Source organism: Corvus hawaiiensis, chromosome 16, assembly GCF_020740725.1.
Source record: "Corvus hawaiiensis isolate bCorHaw1 chromosome 16, bCorHaw1.pri.cur, whole genome shotgun sequence".
Taxonomy (NCBI): Eukaryota; Metazoa; Chordata; class Aves; order Passeriformes; family Corvidae; genus Corvus; species Corvus hawaiiensis.
Window position 1 is genome coordinate 12,770,194 of NC_063228.1, and position 19,588 is coordinate 12,789,781.

The 19,588-nt window shown below is 38.0% G+C and overlaps 1 protein-coding gene across 24 annotated transcripts in view; it reads right to left on the minus strand.

Moving 5' to 3' along the window:
* The window catches only part of RBFOX1 (RNA binding fox-1 homolog 1), a 1,119,677-nt gene that overhangs the window by 511,232 nt on the left and 588,857 nt on the right, over window positions 1-19,588 (minus strand). For 20 of the 24 annotated variants that reach the window (XM_048320443.1, XM_048320429.1, XM_048320442.1 and 17 more), the window contains one exon: window positions 10,102-10,149. The exons of the other annotated variants lie outside the window; for them this stretch is intronic. In XM_048320443.1, coding sequence (XP_048176400.1) covers window positions 10,102-10,149 — 48 coding nt within the window. The remainder of the gene's footprint in view (window positions 1-10,101; window positions 10,150-19,588) is intronic. 24 annotated transcript variants of the gene reach the window in all.

Sequence of the window (19,588 nt, forward strand, 5' to 3'; positions counted from 1 at the left end):
TGATACAAATGAAGCTGTCCTGAAGGCATGGAGAGTTCCTTCTCCGCATGCTATTGAATTTTAATGCTCTCACAGGTTTGATGCAATACAGATCCTAAAGGTTTTCAATTTACCTTTTGCATTTTTTTACTTAGACTGTGTAGCAAAGATTCAAAATTCATTACATTTTAATAAACAGTGAATCACAGTTCTTCAAAAGCATTTTATAGAATAACACCAATATAGAAGGGCAAAGTTCTTCAGCTGTTCCAACTTTTCAAGAAAACGACTCAAATACTGTCAGGAGAAATTTCATCCCAATGTCAGTTAGAAATAAACCAAGTAAGCATTTTGCATCTTCAACAGCAGAGAAAAGGCATCAAAGCAGATATAAACCCAACCCTTTTAATCTAGAAATGTGTTTTACTGCTTTGAAAAAGAATGGTGGAGATATTGACTTGCCAAGGTCACAAGAGCCAGCCAATATATTCTTGACTGGATGTTACCTCCCACACCTGGCATCTCAGAGTTAAAAAGCAAAACCTGATTTCCTTTGGTTGCTGTGAGCCAAAGAAATAATGGAGTCTGTTTAGGAGAAATACAATAATACAGGGAGGTGAGGACAAATGACATACCAGCCAGCAATACAAGAAAACAGCACAAAACTTTGGGTGCAAAGGCAAACATATTCAGGAGGTAGCAGTAACAGCATCCTAACTGCGATCCTCTAAGGCACAAAGAGTGTTCTCCACCCAGCTGGTGTGACAGCACCTCAGTTAAGTAATATTTTACCCCTCCCTGCAAATTTTGTCTTGCTCTACTCATTAAGCAATCACCTGTTCAGCAAAAGGCCACATCAAACCAAAAAGTTTTAAGAAACACATCAAACAAATTTGCTGAAACAGATGTTCCCTGCTGGATTGTAGACAATCCACACACGTAAAAAACCTGCTCTCTTCCTTAGACTTCAACCTTTATCAAGTCTTGAAAGTGAAAGACAGTAACAGAGATCAGATTTTTTTTAAAATGGCATTGTTTTGAAGTCAAAATGTTTGCTCCTTGCATGGTATGCATATTGCCATTATCTAGGAAAAAAAGCTAAATTAACTTTCTTTTGTACATTAGCCTGCTGATAGGGAGGGATAGAAGGAAGGATAAAAGAAGCCTCACGTTAGACTTCAAATATCAGCATTCTTTTTGCAACATTTATACTATCTTTTTTTCAGAAATAATCCCTGATCTTTTTCAAAAGAGTTGAGAGACAGCAAGTATGACATAGTGGGACATGCCTGCACCCCAGCCCTTTTAATACTGCCCTGGGTGTCCTATTTTAGTACTAAAGAGATAAATGGCAGAATCCCTGGATTTTTCTGACCTTGATCAAGAAGAACAAATTTTTAGCTGAACTGTGCAAAACTGCTATGATTACATCAAGCTAATCTGGAAAGCACATGGTTTATATATAAACCATGGTCTCTGTCTTATCCATCAAATTGAAAGACAATAAAACACACCTCTGTAAGAAAAATTGAAAGAAAAAGAAATCCATTAACCCTTATTTTACTCCTTACGTAAGAATCCTCAACAGTGTTTCAAAGACTACAGAAACATGCACACATTCAGGTTTCTAAATATAGAGATATATAAATTTAAATGTAAGTGCTCTTATATAAACAGGCTTTGTTAGAGGAAAAGACACTGTGCATCATTGCTGAAGAAACCAGTTCTGGAATAATGGAATTAGGAAGTTTTGATCAAGCTGCCCAACACCAGGCAGCCATAAAAAGCCATCTATTGCTACAGAGAAAAGATTTACCTGGCAAGAGATCCAATACAACATAAGACAAACTGGAATCAATGAGAAATGAATTGGATTACTGGACAGAAGCATATTCCTGCACATGTTCAAGCTACTGGGAAAGTAACAGAGCCAGCAGGTATAAAAAAACCTTCCAAATGTCTGCTTACCCTTTCATGATCCAATCACAGCCATGCTGTTAATCAGGTTGGATTACATCCCAGATATTAATTTGGCAAACAAAACAATCATCTGATTCAGTCTGTCCCCTTCAAAAATGCTGCAAACAATCTGCCACTGATAATCTTGCCATGCGTGTGTTCCTGGAAAGCATCTGATCAATGTATGCCGAGATGAGAGAAAAACCTACATTCACATACAACTGCCATAAGGCTTTCCCTGTCCATTAGCAGTGTGGAAATGTGTCCTCTGCTTCCCAAGGAAGTGCTGGAATATGCACAGTGAAGGGAGGCAGCTCAAAGAGTTACGGGCTCCTTTCGACTAAAAATAAATAAATCCTACAGGTGAACTAATGCTGTGAATGAACAAAAGACTGATGGCTTCAGAAGGAGGCGAGAGCATCACTCCCTCACTGACCAGAGGAATCCTGTCCTGCTGCTGGGATTCCTTCCTGGAAACACTTTCAGCAGCTGGAGGCTTCTTCTGCATCTCCTGGCAGTTTGGGTTGGGTTAGGGTTTTTTGTCTCTTCACTTAATAAACTGTCTCTATCTCAACTCATGAATTTTCTTGCTTTTACCTTTCCTGTCTCTCTCCAATCCCATTGTCAGGTGGCTGGGGGTAACTCAGCTGCTGCCTCAGCCAGCTCATCACAGCGTGTTAAATCCTTTGGGTGACATTCTTTCCCTTCTTCTCTGTGACAATGCTATTAAACATAAGCAATACTTCTCTTTTGAATCACAGTTTTCAGAGAGCCTCAATTCCCAAAAAGAATCCCCACAACGAGCGAAATCCTGGACAATACCTGGATACCAACACAGGGGGTTAATAAAGAGGAGGAACCACAGAGCTCCAGCCTCTGAAGCCAAACATTCCTGGTGTAAAATTCCAAGCCAGTCCAACAGACACAGAAGTTGCTGCAGGTACAAAATTGACCCACAGAGCAACCTCTGCTCCCATCCATAGTTATGCTGAAGACATGGAGTAGCAAGAAAAAGACAAATTTTTAATACCTAATAATATTAAGTATTTCCATCAGAATCTTTTTGATACTGGTTATAAGGAGAACAAATGAAAAATAAAAGCAGCAGTTCAATTCCTAAAAGGACTCAATTTTTCAATACCAAAATTTAAACTTTCCACAGAGATACAGTATTTGACACAGAAGGAATGTTATTTATCTCTCTCCATTTTATGATTTAGAGCAGTGGTGGGCACTGAGTTCTTCTCACAAATCTCAAATACCATTTCCAAGTTTCCTGTACAATAGTTTCAGTGAAGAGCACTCGGGACTACACAACTTTTACACCACAGAGAAGCAGCCTGAGATCAGACCATTTGTCAGGTTTAAATAAAGACAAAGCAACTGCAACCTCCTCTACAGCAGCATGTTTGTGGGCTTGTCTCAACAGGAGCTCTACTACAAGGACGTAGAAGAAATCATAAAAGAACTCATATTTCCCTTCTCTTTTTTCTGGAGAAATACCTGATCTCTAGATTTCTACCTCACCAACAGGGCTCTTTGAGGATAGTTCATGAAAACAGGCCTGTTACTGGCTATTTTCCTTACTGAGAGGAAAACTGACATGTAGGAACAAGACATTTCTATGCCTAAGCACAGGCTGGCAGTAAGTTAAATGAAAGAAAAGCCCCCGACTTGAGACTCTTCTGTCTGTACAGGGATCATTTTGCTCACACCAATGTAAGGCCTCCCTCCCCTTTCAGTGCTCTTTAGACCCGGTCCAGAAAACCCTGTGACCACAAAAATACCTGCAAATAAGGTGGGTCACAGTTACACGTTGTTAACTCTGTTTTTAACTTCTTTATCAAATCTACCACATTTTTATTTTAAAAAGTGAGAAAAAAGACAGGGAAGGAACTGTCAACTGGAAACTTATTTTCCCTTAAGTATCAGTGACCATTAAACTCTCTGGCACGTGTAAACAATAGAAAACCACACACTGAGGAGTCTGGGCCAGGAAAAGCTGACAATATCCCAAACCTTTTAAAAGGAACTGTTCCACCACAGTAGCAGAAGTTGCACTGTCCCATCGCTGTGAAGTTTTATTGGTTCACACACACAGACAGCAGCATACTCCTATTTATAGATCTGTGGGCTTTTCCCTTTTTTATATAACTTCAAAAGCCGATTCCCCCGTTTTTATACCTGTGGAAAACTTAATGGCCAGATGTAAACAAAATTTCAGCAAAGCTTGAGTCTCCATTAATTACTTTTCAGTTAATTCTGACAGGTAATTAGCATCAAATTGGACTTCGGTTTTCCTTCACCCTTCCGGTTTTTTTCCCCTTGAATCTCAATATTTTAACTTTACCTTTAGCCAAGTATTAAAGCAAAAAGTTTCTGTCTTCTGCCCCCTCCCTCATGCCCAGGTGAAACTTAATTACTTGTATGCAATGCAGGTACAGTACCTATGAATATATTCCAAGGAGACTTGTGCATATATTCACTTCACTGATACCAAAATATTTTATTCATGCCTACAAAAGAATGCTCTTTTTAGCTTGGTGAGCTTTTTAGGAGTTATTAGAAGGACTATGTTATATACTTAATGGAATTTTTTTCAATGCAGAAGAGATTTTTAAAAAAAGGCAAAATAAAGTCTGAAAAATAATTCTGTAGACAATCACAGAATTATAATTTCATCAAAATATCTTCAAAATGAAGATTTGAAAAAAATCTCCCAATAAAAATAGAACTTATTTGCAACAGTAATCATGTTTATACTCAGTAATACAAGGATAGGAGATGTGACAGTTCAAGATGGAACACGTTGGCAAAAAGACACACTGTAGTAAAAGCTTTTTTTAGCACCCTGCCTTACCAGGTATTGCAGCACAGAAAATACACTATCCATGTCCCTCCTGTGTATTCAGCATATGTCAAAGTCATGCAGCAGAACACGTTGACACTTCAGTGGGAGGTCAAATTATTGTTTTGGCACTTCTGTCACGCCTGTCACTTCAATTCCACTTCATCAAATTACAGATTGCTAGATAGAGTTGGATTAAGGGGAAAGACAGACACACACACACAGAGGAGCAACTGTCACCACTTCAGTTGTGAAATCCCATAATTGCATGTCAGTGACAGCAAGAACAAGAGAGCAGTAATAGGGCTGACATTATGAGCATTCAAATACCAGGAAACTTTGCAGCAAGACTTTGCACTCTGTCAAGCCACATGCCAGGAAATGGACTGGATTTCTGAGCAATTCCTCACATTAGAATTGCCAATATTTATTAGGCTGACTAACGCAGTGTCTTAAGTTCCAGGGCAACTTTCAGCTCCCTGTTTTTCCAGAAGCATTGCTGTTATTTGAAAAGAACATAAAACTAAGATAAAGGAGAATAAAATCATTTGATTTAAAAATATCACTAAGAGTAGCATGAGTAACAATAAACATTGCCTAAACAATGTAGGTTATGGGTTTGATTCAACTTCCTGAGTTTTAGGATCTTTGGAATGCAACAGATCTTGAATTCAAATAATTGTGATGGAATCAGCCATGAATTTCAAGTAACTTTTCTGGTAATAAACAACACACACCACACACACGCCCCTCAGATAACTTTACCCTTTTGTGGAAGTTGGGGAAACTTCCAGCTCTGTACTGAGGAAGGCTCAAGAAGCCTCACATAAATCTGACTTACATGAGCTGAGATGTCAGGGGAAACATCTGCTGTGCTGTGACAGGAGGATGCTATTCCTGGAGCAGCTCATTATTCCCCCTCTGGGTTACTCCCCCTGGTTCCTGAATTCTGTAACCCTCTACATTTTGTGTGGTCCTGTCCTGCAATGCTTCAACAACACCTGGTACTGTTTGTACCACAGTGAAAGAGGCAGAAGAAACAGGAATCATTTGTTCACTCTGTCAGACACCAGAAGGGCCATTAACATTCAAAACTTCCTTAGATTCCTCTAAATCTACACCCAAATACAATTTAGATGCTTCCTTACCAATCCATTTGAGTCTATGATCTTCTCTCAGAACAAAAAATAATTTCTTTTAATGTGACTAAATATGCATCTCAATAATCTACACAATTACACAGATTGCACAATGCCTTCACAAGGGAATAAAAATGACACTTATTCCTGTTCACTGCTAGAGAGCCCCTAAACAGCAGAAAAAGGGACTACCATGAAAGGAAACAGTATAATAACAAATCCACATCTATGATGCTAGCAGTTGACTCAGTCCCTCCATGATGCTTATCAGCTCCTCACTATTTGATACCCCTACTAATTCCATTCTACAGTAATCTGAAGAAGATTTGAGAAATTGGATAAATATTTTCTCCTAAAAAAAAAAAAAAATTCCCTTAAACTTCCATGAAAAACATCTTAATATGATCACTATGGATAAATTTAAAAAAACCCCAAACCTTCAAGAAGCCACTGAATAGACAAAGCAAAATATATTTGCAATGCTGTTTCTTTTTCTGCTCATTTTGTCTCAGACACACTTTATAACCTTGCCTACATCTGCCCTTCACACTTCTACTTCTCCATATGTACCTCAAGCCATATAACTGTAAGTACTTTCCTCATAGGTGTTTTTAATTTGTTTGTAAAGTAATTTGAGATCCACTGACAGAAGGTACTAAAAAAAAAAAAATATATATATATATAAAATATTTTCCACAGCAGGCAGAGAAAAGGAAAGGCATTACTGCCTACGCCATATACCACAGCAGGTAAGAGAGAGTTATGAAACATTATGTCACTCCAGGGAACTTTCCTAACTTCCTGACCCATCAGGTTATTGCCCTAATGCACTCCCATAAACTCTACAGCTCTCATAAAGCTCTCTGCTCCCAGCTCTGAAGTGGGAAATTTTAAAGTCAAGATGTGTCTCAAAAACGTTGTCACAGCGAGCCCCTTCCCTTCTCCAGAAGGGAAAATGCAGCAGGATACCCTGGGTGACCTTGAGCCCCTCGCTAATGGTACTGAGCTGCTGCTGAATGGGGGCATTTTGCTGCTTGCAAGGAACAGGCAGGAGAATGTCACTGCACATTACAGCCAGCACAGCCCCATTAGGGGAAGAATAAACTAAAATAAAACAGAAATTAAACAGCCAGAGCTGAAGAATAAAACATTCCAGCATAGCAAAAACTAGCTGAGACAAAGTTACCCAGCACAGAAAGGTCACTGAGTTAACTTTCAGTTTGCGGTGTCAGTTTTCCATTTCAGGTAGAAATGACAAAGGATGTCAGAAGAGATAACTTTATACCAGAGTTTTGGTTTAACAGCATTACCACGAATTAATTTGATGAGATGACAATTGCAGAGTAAAAAAAAGGTAACTGCTCAGACCAAGTAAAGATATGAACTGAGATTAAATAAAAAACAAGAGAGATTTATGAGGGGCAAGTTTTTCAGGTAATGGGAGATGATGGAGCTGTGTAAGAGCAACACCAACAGATAGGCTGTACACATTAGAAGTCTTCTTAGAGACAGACTATGGTTTGGTTATATCAAATGAAAGGACTTCAAAGGGATCCATGTGCTCTACCTCTTGGCAAAATAGCCAATACCCTTATTAATTGCCTTCCACCACAATCATTTTGTTTGTGTCCAACACACAGAGTTATATCAGAAAACATGGGTAGAAGGAAAAACAACCTGACCATCTGTCATCGTCCTTGTAATAGCAAAACATCACACAGGCTTTGAAATCACAACTCAAATTCCAAAACATCACGTGGCTAGCTGCAGATACCACTGTATTTTTACAAAAATCACACTTGGTATGTTTTTAACAGGTTTCTTCCTGTGACAATTTAAGGGTCACTTTTCTACATATGTTTCTTTAAGAAGCAAAGCTGAGGCATTTCTGTGATCACATGATTCATTAAACACCCAATATTGTGATGTTCAGAAGGGTAGTTTGAGATCCATACAAGAAAGTTCGGGTGTGACAAACGCAGAAAAAAGTACTCACTATGCAGGAAATGAGTTGTACATGGACTTATGGGTCCTCTGCTGGGAATGGTAAAGGCAATTTAGTCATGCCTAATTATCCAGGCCAGAGAGAGCAGACTGTGCATTACTTGTCACCAGGTATTCTCAAACCTGGGAGCTTTTATCTTTGCAGAAAATAAATAAAAATCTTACATGAAAACGTCAGTTGAAGACAATGGAAGGAAAGACAGATGATAGTGATGAGGTGGTTATGACAATTAACTGCTATTTTGTAATTTACAGAATAATAGATTTCAAAATAATAAGTACAGTTATTAAATTTGAGTTTGCCTCCAGGCAATGCTTTGGTCATGGCTACATAAATTTCTACTTCAGAAATTACAGATTAGGAAACTTCCAAAAAAAAGGAGCACAAGAAAAGGCACCTTGCAGGTTTGTATTTTGTGGTTAACTGGGAGAATTTCCCATTAATTACTAATGATATAGTTCATTAGTAATATATTTCATTATGGAAGTGCAAATTATTAGATACTAATGATGCATGCCCTAATTGCAGTAGTTTGTCTTGATTTCAAGTTAGAGGAAATAAAAATATTTATTTACAATGTTTCAGGTTTATGAATTACATTACATTCTTAATGGATGCCTTCAACAAACATGAAACAATGCATTAGCATTAACCAAGATTGATGTATCTGTGTTTGATGATCACTGGTAACTCTCTCCCTGGACTAGAAAGAACAACTGCCACTTAAACTTGGTGGAAGCTTCGGTTTTGGGACCAAACACAGAAAAAATGAAACCTATCATGCAACAACAGGTGTTTATCACGTTTCTTCTCTTTCAAAGTGCTTCCACAAAATAACAAAAGGAAGAAGAAAAATTGAGGGGTTTTCTAGACAATCCTTTCTGCTAATTGCAGTCTCTGCATATGAAAGCTGGATAACCTGAGTCAATGAAGGTGGAAATAACCCTGTAGGAAACCACCCCAGCTCAGAGCAGTCACTTTGAGTCACAAGAGAAAGTATCAGACACACATCTCCTGTAATTCCCACTGAGGTACAAACCAAAGTATCATACACCTTTAAAAACCCCACAGTTTACTGGCAACAGGCTGGTGCCTCTGCTAGATAAAAGGCAAGTTGAAATTCAAGGAAGAAGAAATACAGCACATTAATAAATTGTTGTCCAAAGCTTGTCAGGCTCCTGACACCTTTTCCCATAATTCACACTGCAAAAAGAACTTCTGGGTTGGGCAGTTTTAGTAGTCACTACCAACATCAAAAAAATCAAAACTTGGGGTTTAGAAGTAAGGTCCCAGCCTGGATTTTAGCACACTCTAAAAGAATATGAGCCTAAATGGAAGCACCTGGAGAGTTTGATGAAAGCTGATGCTAAGAACCTGCAGCTCCAGTGAGACAGTGAGTACCAGCTGAAGTTAGAGACTTTAAATCACATGTCACGTGCTCAACACTTCCACAAACTCAGGGACTACTTGACACAGAAATACCCTAAGCACAGATCTAGTAATCCAGATTTTCAAATTTCAGGAGCAACAGATATTTAAACAAAACACATTACTCCCTTTAAAACTGGATTGATACTTATTTCTGACAATTGAATTTTTTTTTTAGGCTCAAGGTTTCTTCATGAAGACTTTGTTTTTTGGTTAGTTTTTACCATGAGTAAGATGAAGAACGCAACTGAAAACGTATTTTGTACATGGTTTATATTTGTCCAGAGAAAATAAAACTGGAAATATTTGTTTTAATCAATCCTTTAAAAAAAAAAAAAGTTTCAAAGGTACTACTTATACAGCAAGAAAAAACAGTCATCTTGCAGTCTTACAAATATTTAACATGGTATGACAACTGTATCATGAAAGACACAAAATAACTTTCTTAATCATGTAAATTAAGAATAGGAAGTGAAACTGCCTTTTAAACTTTTTGTAGTATAAAGAGATTAAGACTATAATTCCCTTCTGAAAAAGCAGTTATTCAAATTTCTAACAAGTACATTTAATAGAGTAAGACTGTTCTGTCCCCATTGAAGTAAAAATACAACATGAACACACACACGTAAAGTACCATAAAATAATTTCACATGGTTTAATTAAACAAAAAACCCAAACAACAGCCAGAGAAAATCCCAGCTACTAGAGTTGCCTGAAAAATCACATTAAAACAAGCCACTTACTTTTCTGTCCTCAGGTTCTACACCAGAACTGCACTCTGCTTTAGTGTCCTGAAAGCACAAACAGAGAAGCCCATGTCACAAAGCACATTGACCAGCACTGGGGAACAGCTCAGGCTGAAGAACTGCTATTTTTGTACAGAGAGTCCATTCAAATATACAATGTTTAGTATTGTGCCTTTAGGTGAAGTAGTAAAGTTTAATAAACATGAATAAATTTAAAGACAGGGTTGAAAGAACACAAAAAAACCCCAAGCCTATTTCAATACAGTGTAGTCAGCTCTTAAGAAAAGAATATGATTTGATAGTATACATTTTCTTTTTTACTTCCATCCTGATGAAAATATATTGCTTGCCCACTTTTTTTTTTCTTTTTTTAAATAAACTAGTGATGGAAGCCAAAAGAAATAAAGGTAAGCTAAAGAGAAAAAACTGCTCAACCTGCTGTCTTATCACGTGCTAATTAGGACTTGATAGATACTTGTGTCTGAATCTCATTGCAAAGTGCAAGAGCAGCAAAGCATCTATTTATGATAAACATGTAAATGTGTGTGTGTACAGGCTTGTACACATGTGGATATTTTGGACATGTTTTCTTCAGGAATTAAACAAATTAACTTAAACCTAATGACATCCAACACAGGGTCCTTTTATTCCTAAGGTATTTGACTCATTGAACCTATTTTTGTGCTGAAGACATGCAGAGATAATGGTTATCACAAAAAATTATACTCTGAAATGCATTTATAGCTTCACATTCACCCTTTTTACAACAAATTACTACTGGAAACTAAGTAAGCCAAATACAATTCAAGTCACTAAACTGTAGACAAGTGACCTAATTTTCTTTTCAACTTTACTGTCCTCGGAAGCAAATTTTACTTAACTGTTGCAGCTTTAGAGATTTCTATTGGGAAAAGAACATATGGATGAGGGACAATCTTTTGTTAAAAGTACTTCCCAACCTCTCACCAAAGCTGGACCTACTCAAATCAGATTTTGGATTTTTAGCTAGTTACTTGCACATAAATTCCAAGCTGCAAATTTAAGGCTGATAGCAAATAGCAGCTCCTATTAAAAATGAAAACAAATGTAAAATAAAGAATTCATGTTTCTTCAACAGCATGCCTATTCATTTTAAATGAAGGACTGGTTTTACTTCAAAGCCAAAGACTTCTTACCTACAAACAATTTTAGAAATTAAATCGTTCAACCAAATAAGATGAAGCAAGGTTTCCTGTAAAAATACCTTAATTCACAGCAAATTATATTAAAGGTGTTTTCATGAGGCATATCAAGTTGTGTCACTTAAGCAGCAAAAAATCATTTGTTATTCTAGCCAGTCTGATATATAAATCAGCACCTCTAATACACTTTATATTTCATCACTTTTCATGGGGAACCAGACTGTACTTTGTGGAATATAACACCCAAAAATTTCCTTTCAAGTGTGACTTACTGGCAGCCAGACAGTCTCTCACCATGTCTCCCATGTGGAGGATAAGGAAATACTCTCTCTGCCTACAGGCTCACTTCCTGAGACTGTTTGGATATTTACATTCACTTCTTTTTGGTGAGTGAGTGAGGGAAAAAAGCTTTAAAAAGCCTTCTACCTCAGGGGAATGAATTCAAACTTCATCAGCACCAGTACTCTTCATGTCCTAGCTGTGCCCTAAGTCACCTTTTGGAAAGAATGTAATGCTCTCTAACATATTTATGGGTTAATCAAAAATGAATCATATTTTTTCGTATTACCAAGGACAAGAGTGGCTCTGTCTCACACACTGACCTAAATTAACCGAAAGCAGAATAAAGTAGCTCCTCTCAGACTGTAGTTGGGGCTATTACAGGCTCTCAGTATGATGAATATTCCTGAAGACCCAACAGCACTGTGATCCCTTCTGCTGCTCATGGAAAATTTTAGTTTGCAGTTTCACCACTGTCCTTTCCCATTAAAAGCAATTTCTAAGAAACCCGAGTTCATAAGCATTCATTACTCAATTACAAATGAAGTTTTACCAGGATGAAACAAAACCCACCCACCTCCCAGCACAGCTGATCTGCCAGAGTGGTCTGAAGCAGCAAGGAAAGGGCACAAGTGGAGCCTTCAGCCCACACGGACACAGGTGGGGCCAGCCCAGCTGAACCTCCCATGCTCAATCAGGAATTAAAGAGACAACGAGCCTCACCTGGAACTGAGCCCCTGCCTTTCACTGAGACCAGCCACCAGGAAAAGATTCAGGCTGAATAGCAAATTACATCATTTCTACTCTGTGTTTTATCACTGAATATTAGACAATCATTTCATCCCTTAGTGTTTGCTTTTCTGTCTGAAGATACGGAAAGTCAATCTTTACAAATTAACCACTGCACCTTTAGCAATGAAAACCACATCTGGATGGGTTCACTTTCACTGGATATTGAAGCCAGCAAGAACTTGTTATCTTTGAAATTATGTAAAGTCAGATTTAGCTAAAGAAATAGCTGTATGTCTTCAAGGCTAGACACATGGATTTAGACTTCTGCATAAAGGCAAGAAAAAGACCAATTAATTTTCTGAAGCAATTAGTGTTGTTTAATTCTTTAAACCAGTGAAGCTACTGACTTAATCAAATCTATGTTTAAATGTAAATATTTGAGTATACATCTACATCCTAGATCTACCTCTTTTAAAGAATAAATGTACACAGACCCTAACCTTTAAAAATCATCAGAATGAATCATCTGTCAATCTCAGAGCAAGAAGGGAAGAAATGAGAATGTTCTTCTCTGGGAGACATCTGTGCTACTTTCTCTAAGTGCAAAATGAGAAAGTGCTGTCACTTCATATGTGTATTGCAAATTTCCCAGCTCTGTGAATTATTTGAGATTGAGAAGCACCATTGCTGTAAAGCAACTGTAAAATCCTAGAGATCTGAACAATGCACCAAGCACCTTCTTTAATGTTGTTACATCATGAAAAAAAAAAGTAAAAACCCAGAAAATCTGTTCCTTCTGAAGAATTATCTTAGGCAAACTATGTAACGATAGAATACTTCATAGGATGATTCATGGGAAAGACAGAATTAAATAGAAAGCCCTCCCATCCATTTCGGTTTAAAACCGACACAATTCCTTTCTTCTCTTGGTGTCACTGCCAACAGCCAATTAAATAACATTATTACAAACATATTAAGAGCTCTGTGTTTTATATATTGCCTTTTTGGTCTGTTTTGTTTGGCAGCAGCAACAGGGAAACAAAGGAAGGTTTTCTGCAGGACATCAGGAGCAATGCAGGACAAGCACAAGGTTAAGAGCTGGAAGTTTTGAAGTTTAGCACACTGGGCTCTGGGGAAGCAAATCTACCACCTTTGTTCAACAGTAGCACTATAAAAACAGAGTGAAGTAAAAGCCCTAGAAATCAGAAGTAATTATTGGTAGGAGCATGACCCTGCATAATGTTTTGGCTTTAGCATGCAGTAGAAACCTGCATAAACTTTATTTTACACACTTTCTGTAATTCTACATTTAATTTTACTCCTTGAATTGCAAGCAGGAATAGTGAAATCAGTATCCTGAAGTATCCAGTAGCCTGAAGTATTCCTGTTTTCAGGGATAGTGAAATCAGAAGTATCCATTAGTCCTGCTAACACACCCCACACCCCGTGTGGCCGTGTACTGTACCCCACACTGTACAGTTTGCTCTCTCCCTGCCATCCAAACCCCATTTCCTCTGCTGCCCCATCATGACAGCACAGGCTGCCTGAAACCAACCACCCAAAACAACCATAAGGAATAAGAAACTTTAGAGAAGTTATCTGAACTTCCAACATCTTTTCTTTCCTCACGCGAATGTAAGGCAGCATAAAAGGCAAGCTGAATTCCTGGGTACACGGTCCAGTCCCACGGCCCAGAGGGAGGAAAGATGAGCCTCTGGAACTCCAGCTAGCCAAGTGTTCCCTCGGTTGCGTTTTTCTGTAATATCAAGGATGAGCAGTAGGTGGAAGCAAATAACTTTGTAAAATCCCGTCCAACTTCCCGTGAAAAATTCACCTATTGCTGGTCAGGTGTTTTACCCGTGTCCTTCACACCCCAACAAGTGCCAACAAATCATGGTTTTTTTCTTCTTCTTCACAATATTGGCTTCCAGTTTCATAAACCAGCCATTAGTTTAGAAATAAAAGGTGGTTTGCATCGTTTGGGGTTTTTTTAGGTTTGAAATTTGTACAACTGAAATGGACTCATTTTAATGACTAAAGCATTCATAAAGATACCATGATCTCAAACAAAATAAGAATATATATACACATATATAAAATTTAAAAGTACACAGTCAAATTCTAGTCAAATTAATTTTTCTGGATATTTTTATTGACTGCTTAAATATATCAAAGTCCTGAATTATTGAGGAAAATACTTAGTGGTTTTCTCTATCCATTGGCCATTATATTTCATTATTGCTGCTAACAAACAGGCTGCCAGCAGAAGAATTCATTTGAATTTCATATTAGTTCTATTTCATCCATCCCAGAGAACAAATTAACCACACAGTAATACTTACTGAAGAAGAAAATAAATGAAAAATGAAACCTTAGAATGTGACATTCAAGTCCTCACTAAGTTTGTCCCCAGCAACTGAAGGACTCAGGCAGAAGCCTCATTAAATTAACAAACCAATTCAAGGATTTGAATAGCTTCAACAGCTGCAATGTTAAAGATGTAGGACAGGAGCTTTATTTTGAGAGAAATAGCTTCATCTCTATTTACTAACATTTGTGGACCAAGAGGTTTGTGTCTACAAGCTCAAACAAGGAGAAAACTGGGCCATCTGCACCTATTTCTGATGCCTCAGGGCAGCCTTGGGCTGTTTGAATAGAGTCAAAAAGGAAACAATCCATATGATCAGAGATTGAAAATCAAACTTCTCAAGATTTTAGGGAGCTTTCATGTCTTGTTTCTAGATAAAAGCAGACATACTGTAAGAGGAAGGTTTGCAAAACTCTTGGAAACTAAACTGAAAAATTTTATAATAAAAAAATTACTGCTTATAAAAATACTGCTGTATTTTTAATACAGATTTGAAAGGCCTCGTGTGGTGCCTTCCCACACACCCACCCACCATCCGGCTGTGCCAGTGAACACCCAAGCTCTGCTTTCTTCTGCTTCCAGCCATTTGCTTATGCTCATTTACACTTTTCAAAGCTATCAAGAGTTAAAACCTTTTCTTCCCCAAGGAAAGCTTTGATTTTTTCATAAATACAGTCTTGTTTCAGGGAACAGGTGCTGCTGCTGCTGAAGCTTTATGGACTGGAGTATATAAAACCTTTCCATTCCTCTTTCTTTTCCTTCTCTCACCTCTGTGAGTTACTTGTCCTTTTCTTAAGCGCTCTCTAAATACTCAGAGATGCACAGACACGTCTCTGCACAGCACAGGATCCTCGTGCCTCACACTCCCCTCCTCTCTCCAAACAGATGTTTCGTTAGCCCAGTGATGCAGAGTTACCTGTGTAAAACTTCCACCTTTATCCTTGGATATCCCAACTGCACAAAACCACACATAAAATAGGCAGCATTCTCAGAAGATATAGATGTAATTTTAAGGTGTGAATCAGTCATGCAGCAGTACCCAGCCATATCTATATGCTTTTGAAGCCTAGATCAGGTTAAGACTTAATTTGGGGCTAGTAAATCTTTCATTTTCAAAGATGGCAACAGAAACTGGCATTAGATAAAGTTATCAGTTTGGAAAGTACAAAAACACTTGCGATTCCTAAATGCAAGATCATTTGATCTACAGGTCAAATCTGAAATTCCTTTTCTATATGTCCCTCTATTTCCAAGGCTGAAAATACACAGGAACTTCCAGAACAGTAAATTTTAAACTGTTAAAACTGGATTTTCAAACGAAATTTTAAAAAATCTAATAAAATTTATCTTAAATCTAAGAAAATTGCCTAAGGTGTCAGGTAGACCAACAGCCACATAAATAGTAGTATATTTGAAGTCACTGACATCTAGGTGGCCAAAAGATATTCCTGATAAATTCAAGGCGTCGTTGAGAAAGCTGCTGATGTGATTTCAGCACGGCCACACACTGTGTAAGCTGGGTGAGGTGACAACTGGCAATACATACCCAGAGTACAGATGCAACTTTTATAGAAAGAAACCTAATTTGATAGTTTATGCTTTCAAATTAACAACAGCACAAGGGCACAACACAATTCCTGAAGGAATCTGGTTTTTTTCAGTCAGGTTTCCTACAGGAAACAGGAATATAAAATTGCTTCATACCTCAGACACCTTTAGAATATCTTTACTAAGTTTAGCCATATCTGACAGGGAAATAAATAGAAGCCCAAAGATATTCCTGTGTTTTTCATAAATTAGTGCCTGAGGAAAAGATAGAACATCACTTGCAAAGCCATGCCCTGATAAAAGACCCCAAAGAGAGGTGAGGATGCTGAGATGAAGAGGATTTACTTTGTGAAGTCTGTGTTTACTGAGAGGGGACTGTGTGGGCACAGAGTATAAATCAATAATAAAACTATTTCACTTAAGTCCAATTTTCACAAAATAAGTTCCTTCAAGACTGAAGAGGATTTTGGTTGGACTTTTAAACAGAGTTCAATCATTTTGGGCTATATAGTGATAAAAAGCATAAATTTTAAATCAAATAGAGATTTTTCAAGCTTACAGAGTGACAGGACAGAAATGTTTAAAGATAGAAGATGTGTGATGACTGCAGAAGAGCCCTGGAAAATTAGGACTCTGTAAAAATCTATTTTCTCTTTGATATTACACTATATTTTTGATTATCACAAGGAGTTTTAGGATTTTAATATGTTTTCACAAAACATCACTGTTTCTGTGCAGCGAAACAGTTACATTCACAGTAAGCTGGCTATGTATTTACTATGCTTTCTTGAGTGAAAAAGTGAAGCAGAATCTCATATTGGACTCAAGACTTCCCTCAGTAAACAACCCACGAACATTCTCACTTCTGCCTCGCTGAGGGGGAGGGAGTGGCTGAGTGGGGCTTTGCTGCCTACTTCGGTTAACCCACAGCAATCAGAAACTCAATCTAATGTGTCAGTTCCTGCCTATTCTCCAATGTCACAAGTAGTCAGGTCACAAATTATCTGGTGCTTCATACACCAAAAATTATTTCAGCTTCCTGCCACAGCTCTGTGTCATTCCACTAATGAGAATTCAATGACAAAGGCATGAGTGAACACTGCATCCAAAGGACTGTTCTTATGAACAAATTCAAAAGGAGCTCTGGTGATGACAGCTATTGCTTTAACATCCAAGAGAAATAAAGAACTGAACTGGAGCCTCAGGAAGAAAGTTTGTATAATTTAACTTTGAGAAGTTTTCTTATCGACCAAGACTCAGAATTTTTGTTCTTGTTGGCAAGGAGAGTGACTGAGATGTTATTTCTTCTTCCATGCACAGTGTAGGGTAAACAAGCCCAGTTTCCTTTGAAACATCTGCCAAGCCATCCTGTCATGAAGACAGCAGAAGCCTTTGGTTTTCCAAACAGTTTCAGAAGCACACAGCTACAAAGACACTGGTCACATTAGAGCCAATGTGTAACATCCATTCCCCGGCTCAGAGAGGAGCTAAGCCAGCCCAGGAGGGAGGCCCGCCAAGGAAAACAGACAAATGTCAGTGGCACAGACGTGTTACTGCCCCAAAATGCTCAGCACTCAGCATTCCCAGCGCCTGCCCTTCTCCCAGGGCTGCAGCTCACAACACTTGGTTTCCATTGAAGTGTCTCAGCACCAACATCCATGGACTTCTGGAGTCAGCATACACGTGGTGTATCATTTCTGCTACATCTTTTCTTGGCTATTTCCCCCCAGACAGATGCTCTGCCCTATAGATCAGCACGAAAGTGATGAGCAAAGGATCACTGAACACAGTTGTCCCTGGCATCTTTTTGCAAAAGGATGGCTCTGTCTCAGTGCTGGTCAAGAGATGTACCATGAAGTAGAAACAAACAAACCAAACCAAACCAAACCAAACCACCCCTCCCCCCATCAAAAGCCATAAAACCACACAGCCTCCTCACTCCCCTAAACCCCTTTCTTCAATTGTGCCCATAGATTTTGTGGTTTTGTGTATAGATCCATGTGCACCGAGGAATTAACCTTCTTTTTAAATAAGGAATATTGATTCCTTAGTTGTAGTAAATACTCTTAAATATCTAATAAACGAATGCAGCATTTTTAACCTGCAGATAATAAACATCTCCATGTAATACTGTACAGTATGTGAGGACATTTCAGTATATAACTGAAATACAACAGTTCCTGCATTTTCTTCAGAACTGATTTCACTGTATATTCGGACTGGCAAGTGTTTTTCCCCCAAAGGTGTGTATGAAAGATGAATTCAAAAATGAGCTATGGCATTTGGGAGAGAGAGGAGTCAGGTAATCTTAAAGCAGCATAACAAGAAGTTAATAAACAGATTTGGATCAATCAAAAAATTACAAAAACCAGTTTCCTCCTCCTTTTCTTAAATGAGTAATGAAAGGAAAAAAGTAGCCATCTAAATACATTTTTTTTTAAAGTTTTTTATCTTTACTAATCTCATAATCTGCAATTTCTCACTTACCAGACAGGTTAAATCATCTGTTCACAGCAGAAAATCCAGTAGGAATGAAGCATCAAGCATCACACTATTGACTTTTAGGAGCTGTCCAGGACTAAAAACCTCAGGAGTACCTCTATAACTCTCATTTTCCCTCCTGCCTAAACCTAAAGCTTTTATACTTAAATGCACCAGCCACGAGCTGAGCCTTAAGATTGAGGCTGCAGGCTCTCCATTCCAAACAGGATAAGGAACAGGGTAAGGTCTCCTTTACCATTTCATAACCAGGAGATTTCTTCTCATTAACTCGTCCGTCCTGTTCCAGAAAACTCCTCATCTTATTGGCCTCTGAAATATCCCATTACAATCCCACAGTTAAACTACATATAATATTGAAAAACACACCCTTTTGTTTGGTTTTAATTTGTTCATCAACAGTTGGTTGGATATCAACAGTGCTTTTCACCAGTGAAAAAGTCAATACTAGACCAGTATTTAAAATGCATCAGAGGTCTCTCTCAAATGTTAGAATTCACACCAACACATTTCTCTCAATCCTAAGGAGAATCCTTCATCTCTTCTCTGTAACCTTCAACTATTTGACACTTGATAAAATGTGAATGTTCCAGTTTAATTAATGAAGTAGGTGATGTGTTGACCCAGGAAAAAAGAGATTGCCATACTTATTTCAGAATTCCATTTAAAAGATTGTCGCACCAAATCTGACTTCAAAAAAAAAAAAAAAAATCTGCACAAAATGAAGAATTTCATATTAAGAAATGCTAACTCAGCATGGCCAAAAGAATCTGAGGGACAAACTTACATCAGAGATGTGACCACCCCCCTGCTACCTCCACATGACATTTTCTGTCTGTTTGTTCTATATTATAGGCCAAATACACAAGTCTGTGCT